This window comes from Sardina pilchardus, chromosome 5, assembly GCF_963854185.1.
Source record: "Sardina pilchardus chromosome 5, fSarPil1.1, whole genome shotgun sequence".
In the NCBI taxonomy this organism is placed as follows: Eukaryota; Metazoa; Chordata; class Actinopteri; order Clupeiformes; family Clupeidae; genus Sardina; species Sardina pilchardus.
The window spans coordinates 19,088,014-19,105,930 of record NC_084998.1 but is presented as its reverse complement, the minus strand read 5'-3'; the positions used below and the strand labels follow the sequence as shown (position 1 = coordinate 19,105,930).

Genomic DNA, 17,917 nt, shown 5'->3' with positions numbered 1-17,917 from the left:
AAGACATGGGAACTGAAAGGCTCTTAGCTCAGGTACCTGCACCAGAAGGGAAAAACTATAAAAGTGAAAAACCATCATAAAATGACCCCGTAACCTGCTGACCGTGGCTACAAGAAAGAAAACTGAAAACTTTTGCTGTCTTATTTTTTCTTTTTGTCTCAGCATTGAGCTTCTTTCGATCTCACTTGTTATTGTTAGGCACAGGCATGGTATAGGAAACATGCTGTGTAGTCAACACCAGGAAACCACAGCGTGGTCTTAAACCAGAGTCTTAAAAAGGCTCTTCTTGCCTTTGCATGCACTTCTTGTATAAACCAGATCAAATATACAGTAAGCTTGGTCACATTTATGTGTAGAAGTAAGCTTGACTGTTTTTCACTTAAGCCATCACATTATCATTTGGCAATAGAAAGAGTCCGTGTTTTCTGTGGTTTGCTTGTGTCTTTGTAAATAAAATCAATAAAAAACCATTTCTGACCTTGATGGACTTTATCAAGGTCATCCTTCTTCTTGAGGTTGCACTGACACGCTAGCTGCTGACGCAAGGACACGACCGCTATTTCCTGAGACACAATAGGGTACTGAGAGAGATAGAGAGAGACACATCTGAGGAGGTCCTGCCTATTCGGACACAGCACGGCATGAGCCTACATGTAGTTCTTAATATTGGCATGCTTCCCCCCCAGCACGTATAAAGCAATGACAGCTCGGTTCTGGTCTCCAGTGTGGATTATATATCTCCATCTCTGTATGCATCATGGTACAGTATGCTAAACTCTTTTACTTGTTTCATAACCTATAAAGTCAGATTACGTGGTTGTGTTCATACTTCTCTCTCTTACCATTGTAGCTCTTGCAGAGAACACAGTAATCATGTGTGAATTGGGAGACACAGTGTTCCTTCGGCCCAACATCAGTGTTAAGGGCGATGACGTGAGGTGGTCATTTAATAATAAGCTGCTGACAAAAATGATAAATGATTCAAGAAAGTACGCAAGGTCAGCACGTGGAGACTTGATTATATGCAGAGGACACAAAAGAGATTCTGGTTCATACAAGGTTGATGTATTCAAGGAATCAGGTGAACTGAGAATAGCTCAAACAATCAATCTCACGATCAAAGGTAACTTATGCAAAACATGAACTATTATGTTGTGGTTTTATGGATAAATACTTGAATGGTGTTACTATTCTAACATGTGCGCTGACATTGTGTTGTGACAATTTAACAGATTTCTGAAAATGTGACCCTTTTTTCAGATACATTATGACCAGCTTGTGTCCATGTTGTGTACACTAAGGATCTTAAATCCGTATAGTCCAAGCATCCAAGTATATATTATACAGTATATATATATATATATATATATATATATATATGCACTATACACTGTACTGCACTGTATATACAGTACTGCTTGAAAGTACTGTATATACTGTACTACTGTCCAGTACTGCTTGAAAGTTTGTGAACCATTATTTAAAAAAAAAAAAAAAAAATGCACATACAAACCCTAATTTTTACAAGACAGTTATATTTTATCACAGACAGTTATATTTTCATTATATATTCACCAAAAGTGGTCTATCATTTGCAAAAGTAGGCCTATGTGAACCCATGCATCAACCAGTGTCTCACATCTGGTTCTGCGGATTTTTGCCTAGTCCCCCTTGCAGAACTCAGCCAGTTGAGGGAGGTTGGAGGGTCAACTGGCATGTAGGCCTACTGCCCGCTTCAGATCTAGCCAAAACATTTCCATTGAATTGAGGTCTGGACTTTAACTTGGCCAATCAAAGTATCAATTGTCTTTACCTTAAGCCATTCTTGGTAATTTTGCTTGGACGCTTATAGGGTCATTGTCCTGTAGTGAAATCTATTTCCTCCCTATAGCTTCATCTACCTGACTGACATGAGGTTTTGATAAAGAATATGTTGATAGGCCTGAGAATTCATGGTTTCCTGGATGATGGAGTTCAGGTTCTGAGTTAAGAAAAACAGCCCCATCTCCACAATTCCACCACCATGCTTCACTGTTGAGAGGGGGTCTTTTCTTGGTATACAGTGATGACTTTCCTCTAAGCATAACAATTTCATTTGTGACGAGAGAATTCTATTTTGGACTCAAAATGGTCAGAGAATGGTCAAAATGGTCAGAGAATAGACTTCCAAATGAACTCTGAAAGTTGAATCGGGCAGTTTTGATCTTACTTGCACTTACTTGAGAGCAGACACTTCCTCCTAGCAACCCTCCCTTAAACGTTGTGTCTGTTCCAGTTTCGTCTGATTGTAGATGCACGTAGATGTAATACTCCAGATGCTGCAATTGCGATCTGTAACTCTAGAGGTGATGTGTGGGTTGGCTTTCACCCCATCAGGGGCGTAGCCAGAGGGGTGGCTCCGGGTGGCACAGGCCACCCTTGAGATTCAATTGGCCATCCCATGTGCCACCCCAAAATCCTAGTCTACTATTTGCCATTAACAGTCAAAGGCGAGACCTTTCTTGATCCACTTTCAGCACACTAGTTTGAAATATCAGGGTTCAGAAATATAAGCAATCTAGCAAACATGCTAGCAGTTATAGGCTACATGGCTTATTGTTTTTAGCATGTGAGTTTACAATAGGCCTACAGGCTACTTCTTGTGCTAACAGGAAAACATATATTTACCTATCGCATCTGCCATTACCCATTTATCTTATTACACACACACACACAAAACCTAGTATTACGATTGTGGAATCATCTGCCTATTCTACATACTCAGCCAACACTGTTGTATTGTTATGTTATAATGTAAATAGTCTACTGCCCTAATCGGGGGGGGGGGGGGGGGGGGGGATGTGTCCACCTCAGATTCTGATTGACCTCGATCTGTCCCCCGCACTTGCAAGGCAAAAAAATAAATAAAAAAATAACACACCCATTCTTCTTTGTTACATTGCTCCGCGATTCTTAGTCACAGCGAGATGAGACCTATATTGCACGAAAGGGCAGAACCGGGGCTTTCCAACGAGACTAGACACTTGTCTGTACGATCAAGTATGAAAATAAAATAAAATCGTGAAGTTAAATCAAAGTATATCATATTTACAGTCTACATTGCTCTGCATTCACCAGCGCTTCTCGCTTGAATTACACGCGAACCCGGCATCGCACAGACATGACACGCATATCAAATGAAAGAGGAGAAACAGAGCTTTCCATTGATACCAAATACATTGATCCTTTAGTATTATAAAAACAGACGAAGTGACAAACAAATAATAATGTCATATAGCTTCGGCTATACCATTACTCTCGTTTGATTTAGCCTATACTCGTGAAATCGCCATCAGAAAGATATGGCACGCATATCAGATGAAAGAGGAGAGCTAGAGCTATCCACAGATACCAAATACAATATTGTAGGCCATAAAACAGACGAAGTGACAGCAAAATAATAAGTTCATTTAGCTCCACTTACCCCATGTTTTTGTGTGGCATAATAGCCTATGTTCATAATCCAATGTTATCATGTGTTTCTCTATGGCAAGTCACGTTCATAATACGGTTTTGAGATCCTACTCCTGTATGGTATCCAATTCAAGACTCATATTGCATCCAAATTTGTTTGACAAATGAACACTTTTTTGCCTTTACTTTGTTCATTGCAATGCCGTAAAAATATTATAGACAATCATCATCTGTGCACGTCATGTGTGCTACCACGCAAACAAGTCAGGTCAGATCAGCTAGTGTCACAAATATGGAGCGCAAAAAGTGTCAAAAAGTCATTTTTCATCACTAAATAAAAATTGCATTTATTTCTGTAAAGCACACACCACATATTTTTGTAAATTGCTTAGCCCCAAAGTATCCCTCCACCATGGTTCTTATATTGCCATTTCCAGGGCAGTCAGGCCTACACAAACACGAAAGCCATGTCAAGCTGCCAGCTTGCTGTGGTGAGATACACATCAAAATGTAAGAATTTGTATAGTATACTTTTTGAATTTTTACAGGCTTACAGGCTTACAGCTGTCCCCCCCAGTTCAAAAATGCTATCTGAGCCCCTGTCCCTAGTGTAATATTGACATTGTGGAAAGTTTACATATTAGGCCAGTGTTTCTCAACTGGTGGGTCGGAACCCAAAAGTGGGTTGTGGTATGATCTGAGTGATGGGTCACAGAGCTTGTGGCTAAAAAGAAATTAAAAATCGCCAATTTAAAATACCTGATCAGATCTATCATTGGGCCGTTATGTTTGATAAACTTTACTACAAAGCAGTCATTGCCATGGCAAGGACAAAGACAAGGTCATGTGACAGGTCATGATATAATGTTAGGGAGCTAATTTTATAAAAGTATGCATCATTTTAAGATATCATGTGAAAGTTGGCTGCAACCCATAATACTTGAAGTAAGATAGAATATGATTCACTTAAATTGAGGACAAAATAAGACAGTGTGGGGTGCACATGAGAGCATAAAACCATCCAAACTAAAATGCCACATGGAAACAACGCACCCCTGTCAAAGACCTGTCGAGTAGTACTTTGAAAGGTATCAGCAGTTAAAGACTTCACAAATGTAATGCCAAACATCTGCATTTTCCAAACAAGTACAGTAGGCCAGGCACTTTGCGTGTCTTATAGGCTACCTCACCATAGTCGTTGGCCTGAACGCTATATATAGTTGGTCACAACTTTATGAATGTGTGAAATTATGGATTCCAAAACTAGACCAGTTAAGAACCACTGGCAAAAAAAACATTTCACACTTCCGCTTTTGCTCAAATGGCCTATTTCTGAACGGGTTTTGTTCAGAGCTGAAAATTAGCTGAAAACTGTATTTGACATTTTATCCAATTACAAAGACATTTGATGTGAGAGTATGGTCTTTGTCCTTCTTTGTCCTTAGATTTATGAGTATGGTGCTTGGTGCATGGTTTCACTCATGCATGTGTGCTAATTTAACAAATTGAGCCTGTTTCTGTTTATCTAGATGCCACCCTTGAATTAACCAGTGCCCCACTAGGGCCACCCTTCTCTAGTCTAGAAATCTCTAGAATCGCCACTGCACCCCATTCATTATCGCTCTGGTGCATCTTGGTCACACTATGGGCATCCACCTCTAGGAAATGCTGCTGTGAGGTTGAATGCCCTCCATTTGCAAATAATTTGTTCTACAGTGGATAAATGGAGCTGGAATCTCCAGGTTTTTTGGCTTCTCACACAAATTCCTCTAAACAAGTCCATGCTTTTGCTAAATATTATCACACCTGACAGTTCATATCTAAAACAGAAAACTCCAAATTGTTCAATGGGTTCACATACTTTCAAACAGCAGTCTATATCTATTTTTGTAATTATTTCGAGCCTTATTTCAGGCGTCATTTCAATTATTTCAGGTGATCACTTAAGCCTTCTTGAGACCCATCATTGCAACAATGACGGTAAAAGTGAACATGTGACATGCGAGCAAACCACTAGACGAGGTAATGACAAACAAACCCATTTCATAGGTTAAAAATCTGTTTTTCTAAACAATTCCATTAACGGACATAGCCTAATACATTCACTAATATATGCATATCTTCAAACATGTGAAGATATTGATTTCATGATTTGCGCCTTGTTCAGCAGGATACGTGTCAACTATTGTTGTCTTGTCGTCTTTTGTTTTGGTAACTATCGTCCTAGTTGTGTTTGCGAATACAATGAAAAAAACTCCATCAACAAGGAAAGAGGGTGAGCATTTTTTTTTTTAAATAATAATTTGGGATTCTTCTAGTTTTCTGTTTTCTCTGTTGGTGTCTTACTCAAATGTCTTGGTCATGTGTAACAGATGCTACTGAAAATCTTTATCAAGAGATGCATGGTAACCTACTGAAAAAGAGAGGAGAGAGGGCCACTGTAGATCCAAATTCCTCACATTATGGTAAGTTCTGATGTGGTGCATACGGAATACAATTAAAAATGGGGCAACATCTTCAGGAACATTTCAGGAGTTCAGTGCATGTCTGAAAGCAACCATGCACGTGCATTCACACACATATGCAGACAGCTTGACTTGGTTTCCTTTTCTTCCTCACTAGATATCCCAATGAGATTGCTGAAGAAGAAAAGCACAAAGAGACAGAAGTTTGATTTTGATGACAACGTGTATGTATAACAGTTGTCATCATCATCATCTTCATCATCATCATCATCATCATCATCATTGACATCACTGCCATTATTGCCATCATCATCATCAGTATCATCATCCATGACACTTCAGTCTCCAGATAAGCAACCATAAATAATAAACGTAGTCGTTATGTTTTTTGTTTTCTTCTGATATAGCAGTCGCTCTCCTCTTCTTTAACCACTAGGTGGCAGCACTTTGTCACTTTAGGTATAGGCGAGTGCAAGACATTGAGCAGCTGACTGAAGCAGCAGTCTTCAGTCTACTTTCAGTAGAATTTATTATCAAATGATTCTATGAGCTTGTGTTTTTCAGCTTTATGGTGTGTTTAGCTATTGGGTAGTTTTATATGATAGTTGTTCTAAGATCATTTTAAAATGATGACATGTTACAAATACCAGATGTTTAGGAAATATTCCTATATTAGACTTCGAGTATGCCATATCCAGCTACCAACATGGATTCATCCTGTCTAAGCCTTTTTGCTGTATATTTTAAAATCTAAAATTGAAAATTCAAGATCTGAATTAAAAAACAAAATAGAATAAAAATATATATTTTTAAAAATGCCATTTTCAAAATGTCATAAATTCACCCACTTATCTGATATAGTAACAACATTATTATTACTATTGCAGTAAACCTGTAAGTTGCATTAGAACAGAAAATTATGGAAAGGTTAGATATTTTGTAGAAATAAAACTGATTTGTAACGGACCACAGAAAGCCTAGTTTTGTTAAGGTGAATGAATAAATGCTCTTATGGGGAAATCATGTGCATCAGTTAACATTATGACAGAGGAACCAGTTCACATGAATTAGAATGAGTTAAGACCTCATAAGAATACAGATATTAGGGGAGGAAAAATTGTATTACAAATATCCATTTTATGACCTGCATTGTATTTGTAGCTCAATTTGATACAGACTGTGCAATATGATTTATTAATCAAGTAATTTATTTCAAAAGTAATGTTTCTTTCTTTGCTACTGGTTTGATTTTTATTTTACGATTATTGCTATAGTGCTAGACCTTTAATAATAATAATAATGATAATAATAATAATAATAATAATAATAATAATAATAATAATGATTATTATTATTATTATGCTTAAAAAAATAATAATAATAATTATAATTATAAAAATACTGTAAGACATATAAATAATGAAAACTAAGAAGTTAAAACTGGATTAACAATCCATATACAGTTATTCCAAGTAGAGCCCAGCATTTATATGGTTATATGGGCAAGAAACATTCATTAATCAGGTTGCAGTGACAGTTTCTCCACAAACCCATGGTCATGTAATCCTATCAGATAGGCTAGTATTGTTGCTGCCTCAGAGACGGAAGCTGTTACACTTATGTTCTGTTAATTAAACATTTATCTAACATATTTAACGGAACATAAGAAGTTGTGTCCAGAAATGACAACATAAAAGGGAACTTGTTACTGCAAGTTCCACAAGCAGAATATGAAACCCTGCATGGTGCTTATGACTGAAACTTTTATCAAATTCTAAAAAATAAATAAATAAATGTATAGATGAATTCATGTATGACATACTTGTGTCCTTTTGATATCAATCAACACATAAAGGCATGTGTCCATGCAATATAAAGCCTCTGAGGATTCTCTGGCTCAGGTGCTCCATGAGAGCGGGTCAGGGGTGGAAGGTAAAGAAACTCAGGACCAAATGCAAATTGTGTCAAGGTAAGCCCATGCAAAGGGCCTGGTGGGTCATAAATGGCCTCTAAATCTTTATGACCCACCATGATCAAACTTTCCATAATCTACAGGTTTATGACTGCATCTGTTAATGATTCACATGACAGGTGACAAAGATCCACTGAATGCACATGGTTAAAGTCTCCCTCACATCTTCTCTCACCTCTTTTTACTTGTTCATTCAATGCACTACATGACTTAAAGAAGATGTTTTATTTCCCTGTCCTGCACAGTTCATCTAAACCTCTCCTTCTTGTTGTAATGCACACACTTATTTTTTTTCTGTAGATATAGTGCACAAGATAGATGATTTGACATTGTGGCCTGAGATATAACCAAATAAATTCTCTTTGAGCACTTCACTCTGAATATAGGCATAACATGTACTTCAGAAGATGCTTAGTTTCAGTTTTTGGCTCAAAATTAGAAACACCACAATGAAAGTAAACTGAAGGCAGACCTTCCTTTCCCCTGAAACAGTGTAGGCTACAACAATGTTTTCTTTTGGAAATATATTATGTTAGGCAACAATTTACATTTGTGTCTTATGTTTTCTGTCTTGAAATTTAGCTTTACTGATTGATGACAGATAAATTAAACAGATGACTAGCAAAAATTCTGTTGTCTGTTTTGCGAAGGGTTTACCATGGGCTTATATGAAACTGTTCTAGCCCCGAGAAAGTTGCCAGTATGACGTAAACGCTTCTGGTGATGGCCATTGGAGAAACTGGCGTGCATTGGACGAGAATGAATAGTCAGTAAGTCAAGTGTTTGAGAAATATTCTAAACTTGTCAAATTCCTTGTGGACAGGAATCTGAGGGTAATGATACAAAGAGTAAACAGGAACGGCGAGTGGTGTTTTTTTTTTTTTTTTGCACAAGGAGCCAAGCACGTTTACTTAGGTTTCGGTTCAACTAACCACCGACATTAAATGATAGGCTACTTTAAGTGCAGATGCAGCGTCCCACACATTGGCTGTTGCTGCTGCTTCCCTCCTATGGGTTCTGGTGAGACTCCGTATCTAAATGAACAAGTAGGCTTATTTTACGCACAGAGGCGTAGGCTGCTTAAATGGATGTGTGAAAAAGAGGATACATTTTTGTAGGCTAGTGTAGGCTAGTGGTGTACACATGGACATTTCTGGTGAAGGGAAAGGTTGGGCGCTAGGAAGGGAAAATAAGGAGAAAAAAGATATTTACATACAACAATGTGCAATAAACAATAATGTATGATATGATTAATTGATAAAAAAGCTCTACAAACCACCTCAGAAAGAAATATAGGCAAAAAGGAATTTCAAGAGAGAAAGAGCAGCATATGATAGCAGTGCATGACGTGTACAGTAAAGGAGTATATCATCAAACAGCACTCTGATACCAAAGCAGAAAAAATGATAATGAGAATGGCAAGGAGGGCCCCGATAAGGTCTCTTCCCCACAAGCCCAGCCCTAATACGAGTATTACACCCTGCTTTAAGGCCTGGGAAAAATGTTTTTTTTATGACTATCAGCACATTATGCATAGCCTACTGTAGCTTGTTAAGAGGTCCTGGATTGAGTAGTATGCTTCTACATCTCTTACACTGAACACACCTAACCCTAGCTCCGAAATTCACCTCTGGAATGCCCCATAATAAGCTATAGGCGAGGCTATATATTAACCGTGTAATGTATCAGACCGAAATGTGGCGACGACATATTGAGAGTTACCGTACTGCACTGAGGTCAGACAGAGGTAGGAGACGTCCCAGTGCAGTACCGTACCGCACATCAGGTTCATTCAAGACTGCATGGGTGCATCTGAGCTCTACATCAGCTGTGTAAGCAGAGTGCTTTTAATACTGTTACAGACCATAAACACGGCCACACAGCACGACATGCTTTCAAGGGACAGACCAGAGTGACTGTGAGAGCAGACAAGGGGGTGGACTGTAAATGGTAAATGGTCTAAAAGGCTGAGTGAATGGAGGAGTGAATGGATGGATGGATGTTTGGATGAAAACAGTCACCCTGACCCAACACATGAATATGTCACTGCACAATGATAATAATAATGATAATAATAATAATAATAATAATAATAATAATAATAATAATGATAATAATAATAATAATAATAATAATAATAATGATAATAATAATAATAATAATAATGATTATTATTATTATTACTATAATCTTAACAGAGCCAAGTCTTCTTTCTGAGTTGCGAGTACTGTCAACTTAATAATGTTTAAACTTGATATTACACATTGACACAGCATAACTCAAAGATGACTTCACTGAGTTAGGCTGCATCTATAAATCATTGTTTTACAATCGGGCTAGACCTAGTGATGGTCAAACTATCTTAATTTCAGACTCTCATTTAAGACCAAATGAAATTCTGCTCACAGTAAAACAATTAAATCTACCATAAATCCATAAAGACAACGATAATCTCTAGAGACTGTGATTTAGATGCTGACCGTATAATTTAGACTTTTGAACCAACCAGTTATATTCCCGTTTCCTTTTTCTAGATGTAGTAGATAGATATAGACATACACAACACATCACACAACAATAATACACAATACATATAGTGCTGGGGGCATTACTCACACGGGACTATTTGGTATGTTAATGTATAAAGTTTAAAAAATAAACACTTTTGAGATCAGAATCATTTAACATGTTTTGCACTGGATTGAATTTAACTAGTTGCTATCAATCAGAAAAAGAACATTCTAAACAGAACATTTGCACCTTGTAGGTGTTTACTGTTATTGATGCTGATGTTATTCCTTAATTTGAACATAATGATGTGTTACAACACAATGTGCTACAAATACGAGCTTATCAACATTGGCAAATACATAGGCATAGTTGTTTTATATGTTTCACCCCTGTGGTGCATGTTGATAAAGTTTATGGGTAAGGTTTTGATAAAGGTCAGGTATTGAGTCGTCACCCACTCTTCTGTGCCCTGTCTTTGTATGCAGGGGTTGTAAAATGCAGGGTGGGTGATGCTTTCTTTTGTGCTGGGAAGCAGTGGAGGGGGATAGGGACAGACCGTTTATACTGTCTTAAGGGCTAGGAAGGGCTTTGATCTCTGCATTTGAAGGGCCTCTGCAGCCTGGGAGGAAACGACACAGGAATCATGCAAAGGTCACCAGACTACAGTCCTACTGTACTCGGGCTTCGGCATCATATCACCTGTGACCTGGTGAGCAGCAGGCTTTGGGATGTCAAAGGTTGCGGGTCAATTGTGACTTGTTATCTACTTAGTCCTACAGATGGCTCTCATGTATTCATTTGAGCCTATTGTATTCCCATTGCGGAGCATAAGACGCTGCAACATGCCATGATGCACTGAGCAGTGTGCACTGCAACAGATAAGTCATCACAAAATCCCACCTCAGCAGGATGCATCCTAATAATACAAGACAGCTCTGCCTATTGTCACACAGGAACATCATCTCCATTGTCACCCCCTGCCTTTGATCTAGATAAATTAATAAATAAATAAATAAGTAAATGTAAAAAAAAAATGGCAGTGCTATGTAATTCCAAAATGTCATAGTCTTATTGCACGCATAGATGTATTAATCTTTGGGGAAGATCATACTACCCCACGACCTTAACTGCTGCGGCGCAGTGTGAAAATCCTGCTGTCTTTGCTTTCCACATGCCCTGAAGAATGATTAACTTTTATGAGGCTGTATGCCCTCCAGGTATGTTTCTCTCACCCTGCCATAAAGCCATCTCTTCATTTGCACCCGACTTTCGCATTCACTTTGGCCTGGCCTGTAAAGAAGATTAGCACTCGCAACATAACCCAGTCCTTGTTGCTTTGTCTGAGTTAAGTTATGTCAATGTGTAGTGTCAAGTTTATGTGTAAAAGTAGGTACAAGGTTGACTGAGTTGTGTTGGGAGCGTTCATCATGTCTTTGAAGTGTTGTGTTCCCAAAGTGATGCCACAGACAGCCAGAGACTTTTGCTGTCATTTGCTCTTGCCGAAAGAGGTAGTTGAAGTACATCAAGTTTAGTGATATGTCTAATGTTCTCACTCTTAACATAAGATAGTTAGTTTTAACATTTTTAGAAGAATAGCAATGTGATAAACCAGTTAAAACTTCTACCATAGCTCTATCAATTACAGTTTATGTGGTCAGGTTTAGGCATACAGTACTTTTTTTTATTCTGAGAACCAAAGATTGCAGCGTTGTCTTTATGGTCATCCTCTGTAAATAGAATAAAAACATCCTCTCACACTTTTAACAGTCAATTTAATTATGCTTCAGATTTGCGTGTCCCTACTTCAGAGCCAATATCAGTGTTTTATAAGTAATTGTGGTGAACCAAACAGACACACGTTTACTCACTCGCTGTTGTATACACTCATAAAAGCTGTAAAAAAAAGGAATTCTCAAGTAGTTGTTGTTTTACTGACTCAGGTGCGGTCACTAAAATTAGCCGAACCTCCAGTTACATTTAAAGAATGATTCTTTCTTGGGGACAAGTTCAGAAACATTCAGCAACAGCCAATTATATATTGTGAAAATTCAATAAGGATTGACCCTTTATGGTCACATAATGCACCATAAGCCACTTCCTGACTATGACCTGTGAGGAAATGGATGACATCAGTGGAACTAAGGCTGTAACAGTGCAACGGTAGCTGGGTAGTAAATAATACTAATAATAACAACAATAGCAGTGGAAATAATCTGTCTGAGATACTGTGGTATATCTTTAAAGCGCCATAACATGTGTGGGTAATTGGGCTGTAAATGAAGCGTGCCGCGCCGCGCGAGGGAGTCGACTTTATGCCTGGGTTAGCGCCGCGCCGCGCGCAGAGACAACGTCCGGGCCGGGGCCCACAATTAAAGCCGTGTTGATGTGCCTAATTAGCAGAGCGCGGGGGCCATAAAACGCAGCAGGCTGGTAAACCCACACAGCCATCACATCTGCTGGCTGCAGTCTGTTCATCTGTTACCATGCAAGCAGGTGGAGTGGGTACAAGGCAACACAAAAAGGTTCCCTCCTTTTTTTTTTTTTTTGAGGAGAATCTACTTTCATCTTACAAAAGGAGAAACAGTCCAGGGTGTCTCTGTCTACAGTCTGCCTGCTGCATGTTTAACTCTGAAGCTTAGATACAGTATAAGTTGAGATAAAAGTATATCTGTATGCTACAAACACATGTGTAAGGAGAAGACAAGGAAGAGACATAGGTCCATCTGAAAACATGGAGGAATGTTTTGATATGATATGGGGGAAAAAAAACTACATAAGTTGTATACTAGAGAGATACAGAGGGTTACGCACAGAGGTGCCCTTAACAAGTGTTTATCTTATTAACATTTAACACAAACATTAAGTTAAGAATTACTTCCAAATGTTCATTTAGACAACTTTGGAGACAGCACAACACTCCACTCCAAATGGCACATGGCTCCCATGTGGTTTGTTACTCTGCTCAGCTTTATTTACAGAAGCAGATACTGCGTGTCACGTCGATTATGAAAATGGCCCATGCTTTTACAACTGTGTGCACTGTGTTTTCTATTTTACTGCCATAAACAGAGGGAGACTACCCGGGCCTTGACCTTAGGTGGGCTGGAGTTTGCCGTAAGGCTCCCTTCAGTGAAATCAAAAGTGCCGGTAGCCTATTGCATTTGCCCTGGGATAGATTAGCAATTGGTAATAAAACATGACACCATCACAATGACCTCAAAAGAAACTTATCATGCACCCTGGGGTTGATAAAGTACAAGCAAGCAAGTATGACTCACTCCCTCAGCATCAAAGCAGGCTTTTTTTTTTTTTTTTTTCCAAAAAAAGTGCAAATCATTTAAAAGTCAATTAGTGTTTTATTAAATGTCCGTCAGTCAGTCAGGATTTCTTCTCACGAACACCAAGTTGCTCCATCCCACTTATCATGTCCCAAAGCAAACACAACGTAGTGAGGTGACAACCAGCCCCCCTAACGGTCGGAGCAGGTCTAATGGTGCTGCCAGAGGACTTACCTCTCCCTCTCCCTCTCTCCGGAGCCTGGCCTGGGACATCCGCTTTTTTTCCCACAGGTCTGGGAGATGTGGCGAGAAACTAGGGTCCTTGTGGGCAACACGTCGCCAATTCTAATGGATGTGCATCATTCAGCTCCATTCACAGCCCCATTGGCCTCCATTGTCTACGGCGCTGCACCTGTAGGCCCCATTGTCATCCGCAGGGGCTGCCGCTCATGCGGTGTGAAGTTTGACACCAGCTGACAGGAAGGTTCTCCTCCAAACAGAGGACGTGAGCCAGTCACTCAGGCCGGTGAAGCTTAGCCACTGGGCCATGTATAGGCAATCAAACATGTAGGAACCAGTATTTGCTGTGTGCTTGAAGTAAACATGGTTGTAGGTAAATAACCGTTGTATTCCATTTTTGAAGAATTTGAATTGTGCTAAATTCATGACAATTCAGTTTTATACATTCGGCTTACCCAGAAAAAAAAGTAGCAAGATTTCCATGGGCTGAAACATTTCTCTTCAGGTCTTGTTGAGGAACCTCTGTGGGTGTCTGTAGTGGAAATAGAGGGGTGTACTGTGTACATGTGTTGACTCCTACTACTTCAATGCTAAGCTGGATGACCTATCTTTATGACCTCCTGAGGGTTCCTCTGTTGGCCTGGAGACACTGGCTCTGATGAAAGGAGCAGAAGGGAAATCCTGTCTCAACGTCAACGTTTGCCTCTTTTGTTATCTGTGATTTATAGGGGCCTATAGAAAAGTGGCCTGTGATGTCTTCTCCTCTACAGTATGTGGGTCCTCACCGCCAGTCTGCCACCAAATCCGTCTGTGCCCAATATAACTCTTCCCAGTTTTAGGAATATTTTCTCTCCTCCAGCTGACAAATCACATTGTAGGACCTACTTGCATACGTTTTTTTTTATTATTATTATTTGATCAGAGGTCCACAATTAGGCACCATTTCTGAGTTCAGGACTTTTACCAAGAACTTGGTAAGGTGAGGACACCGCACTTAAAACAGGCACACATTTAGAAAATTATTTTATAGGATCATTAAAAGAATTCCCATTTAACCTTGACCAAAGCTTATGCAGATAGTATTTTAAAATCAGGCGTTGTGTCGTAAGTCGTTAGAGTGCCTTCAAGGAGTGGTTTCAAATAAACAAAGTTATGTATGGTGTTTTGATTCACTCAAAGGCAGTGACCTTACCGTGGAATCAAATTAAATGTTTATTGCCACTCGAGTTGCATGGCATTGAGATGCCCCGTGTGTTAAACATTCACCTTCTTACCTACGCAGGAGAAGGAGGGGTTTGTCTTGTGGGTCCCGATATCTTTGTGAGATAGCCAAACATGAACTTGGTTTGGCGTGTGTATTCTGCAATGTCATGTTGAAATGTGTTTTAAATTATCAACATGCCAAAGGTTAACGACAGAGGCCAAAGGTAATGGCCAAAAAATCAACACCTGGAAAGCAACACCTGTGTGTGCAAGGTGAAGCCTCTCCCTTCAGCCCCCAGAACCCCTCCACCCCACTATAAGGAGGGATTCATTGTCAAATCCACCAAATGCAGCCATAGACGTATTTTGTAGCGCCATGAAAACACCTAATGTCTTTCATTTTTCCAATCTACTGTGATGAATCCATGCCACATTTATGTTTGGTTTGATGTATACCCACTCCATTGCACTGCAAATGTGACACATATGGAAATGTATTTATGCATAGATGGATTTTAAAACGTCACACGACATACACTCCTGTTTATACAGGATCCCAAATGCAGGGCTCAGTCAATCATTTCAAAATGATTTGTTTGTATCACAACATTGTCAGACAGGGTGCTGCGTGAACTGTGTCTCTATTTGCACAGATAGGAGTGGGATTTTCTGTGTTAGCAATTGTGATCGACTGCCTGTCAAGTTGAGCTGATACAGCCGAATAGACCCCTGATATCAACGGTACTTTCCTGTCATGCTCCCTAAGCATCTGACAGACAGCAATCACTGATAAGATAATATATTGACACTGACAATGATTTGAAAGGCTCATGTTAAATATTATATTCTATTATAGTTGTTAATTTAATCCAATTGTTTACAGGTTGCTATCTTCTCCTGGTAACTAATTTATCTTTTTTCTTTTGCTAAAAAACAGAATAATCCTGATCTGAACGCAACGCTGTGTACATTTTGCTTTTGTTTGAGCCTCTGATTAGCCCTAAATCCTTAAATTATTAAATCTTTCAACTCAAACAGTTAATTTCAAAGCTCTAGATATTACATAAGACACCAGACCATGCTGGCATTTGTGACAATACATGCGGAATTCCAGTAGTGTCAATTAGTCAGTTTACATGCCATGGGTACTTAACCATATCTGACATTTATAGACAGCTACTGCATTGACACCATTTCAACTGCTATTGCTTTACTGCTCCCGTGTTTATTCAGAATAAATCTCACCAATACGGAGGATATTAGGGGGCAGTAAGTATATTGTAAATGAGTCTTTATGGTAAAACTGCCCCATAAACATGTGGCTGTATAATGGATACTAGAGCAGCAGAGGTCACTGGCTTTTATGGAAGGAGGCAAAAGTTTTGTGGTTTCTTTTTATTTGCTGTAATTAATTGTCTGTTTGCACAGAAGATAAATGCATAATTTGGTAGCACTTCAAGTGTTTTTAAATGGCTGTACATAGTAAATCAGTGTTAATTAGTTTTGTGTTATTTAGTTTTGCGGGTGTTTTTATACCATCTCATAAATTACACATTTCTCATTGTGACAAAATTGGTCTTTTTAGGAATGTGAATACACTATTTTATTATATAATGTCTGAACAATATAAATAAATATTCTTTCAATATTCATTATCACACATGTACCATCAATTTTCATTCAATCTATGATTAGCTATTAATCAACAAGTTTATCTAAGAATCCACAAGAATCCAAAATATCAAAAGCATGACCTCCCCATAGTTTTTCACCAGTGGGTTTCCTGGTAGCGTTTTTTGCTCTGTTCGCTAGAGCCTAAGTCCTTCTCCTGGCAAACATATTCCTGTTACTGTGGTGCAGATGTTTTTACTGCAATACCTCCTTCAATAAAATTTACGACTCCTGGAGTACCCAGAGCACATGTCCGCTTGTTTATTCAGCGCTTCTAGACAACAGAGAAAGAAGAGGAAACCTAGTGATACTTTGGTAAAAATATGTCCCCAGTTTAGCGCAAATCCCTGCAAGTTTTTGGACATTTTATTTCAGCATCATGATGTGCTAGGCCACTGATTTAGCCGTTTTGAATGATCAGCTGTCATTTAAGCCATAAAGGAGCACATCTATTATATTGTAATTTATGAGTAATATACTGTAGGTGATGTGGATGGCTACTGCACCGGATAGTACTCTAAAGACTTAGATTGTACTTCACAAGTGCAATGGCTATTACTAGATCATATAGTAATAAAATAAAAGCAAAGACTATATTCAGAGATACTTTTCAGGAATAAGGGTAATTGCGTCTGTAAACCTATGACAATTTACTTTGAGGGATTTGCCAGAGTGTATTACTGTTCTGATGTCTGATTGTCTCATTAACCCAGAGGAAAATCTGTTCTTTTATGTTTCTTTCTGATTATTCAAAACCTCGTATAATCATGCCTACTTCATTCAAATTCAATGGCAAATTAAAAAAAAAAGTTTTGCCATCTAGAGTTTTGAGGTTGCGTGTAATTTATGGTATGTTATGGCTTGCGATTGATGACCATGGTCAGAGGAGTATTGTGGTATTGTGTCACAAAGAAAAAAATAACTTTTTCTAAACTTTGTTGTTTAGAATAAATCAGAATCAGTAACACTTGTTTTTGGCCAAGCATGTGAACACAAATTTGAATTGGAGCAGGGAATGAATTGGCCACAGATGAAGAAGATGAGTAATGATTATAAGAGGATCATACAGAATCATATATTGTACATGCTCCTGTTTCACCTTGTAGGGCATGGTCACGCATTGC

The 17,917-nt window shown here is 38.7% G+C and overlaps 1 protein-coding gene across 2 annotated transcripts; it reads left to right on the top strand.

Annotated features, from left to right (window-relative positions):
- Positions 1-627: 627 nt before the first annotated feature.
- LOC134079561 (uncharacterized) lies at positions 628-7,198 on the top strand. 2 transcript variants are annotated; one of them, XM_062535655.1, is made up of 6 exons: positions 628-760; positions 851-1,123; positions 5,389-5,475; positions 5,624-5,728; positions 5,826-5,918; positions 6,076-7,198. In XM_062535655.1, the coding sequence occupies exons 1-6, from the start codon at positions 700-702 to the stop codon at positions 6,150-6,152; spliced, it is 696 nt and encodes a 231-aa protein (XP_062391639.1). In that variant the 5' UTR covers positions 628-699; the 3' UTR covers positions 6,153-7,198. The 2 variants fall into 2 exon arrangements, with proteins under 2 accessions (XP_062391639.1, XP_062391638.1); XM_062535654.1 differs by having other exon boundaries at positions 5,621-5,728.
- Positions 7,199-17,917: the final 10,719 nt, after the last annotated feature.

Excerpts from the sequence above, each read along its gene's own strand:
- LOC134079561 (XM_062535654.1), top strand. The coding sequence starts at position 700 with ATGACAGCTCGGTTCTGGTCTCCAGTGTGGATTATATATCTCCATCTC. Across the intron at positions 761-850 it reads CCATCTCTGTATGCATCATG|CTCTTGCAGAGAACACAGTA; the intron begins GTACAGTATGCT and ends TTACCATTGTAG. Across the intron at positions 5,729-5,825 it reads TCCATCAACAAGGAAAGAGG|ATGCTACTGAAAATCTTTAT; the intron begins GTGAGCATTTTT and ends CATGTGTAACAG.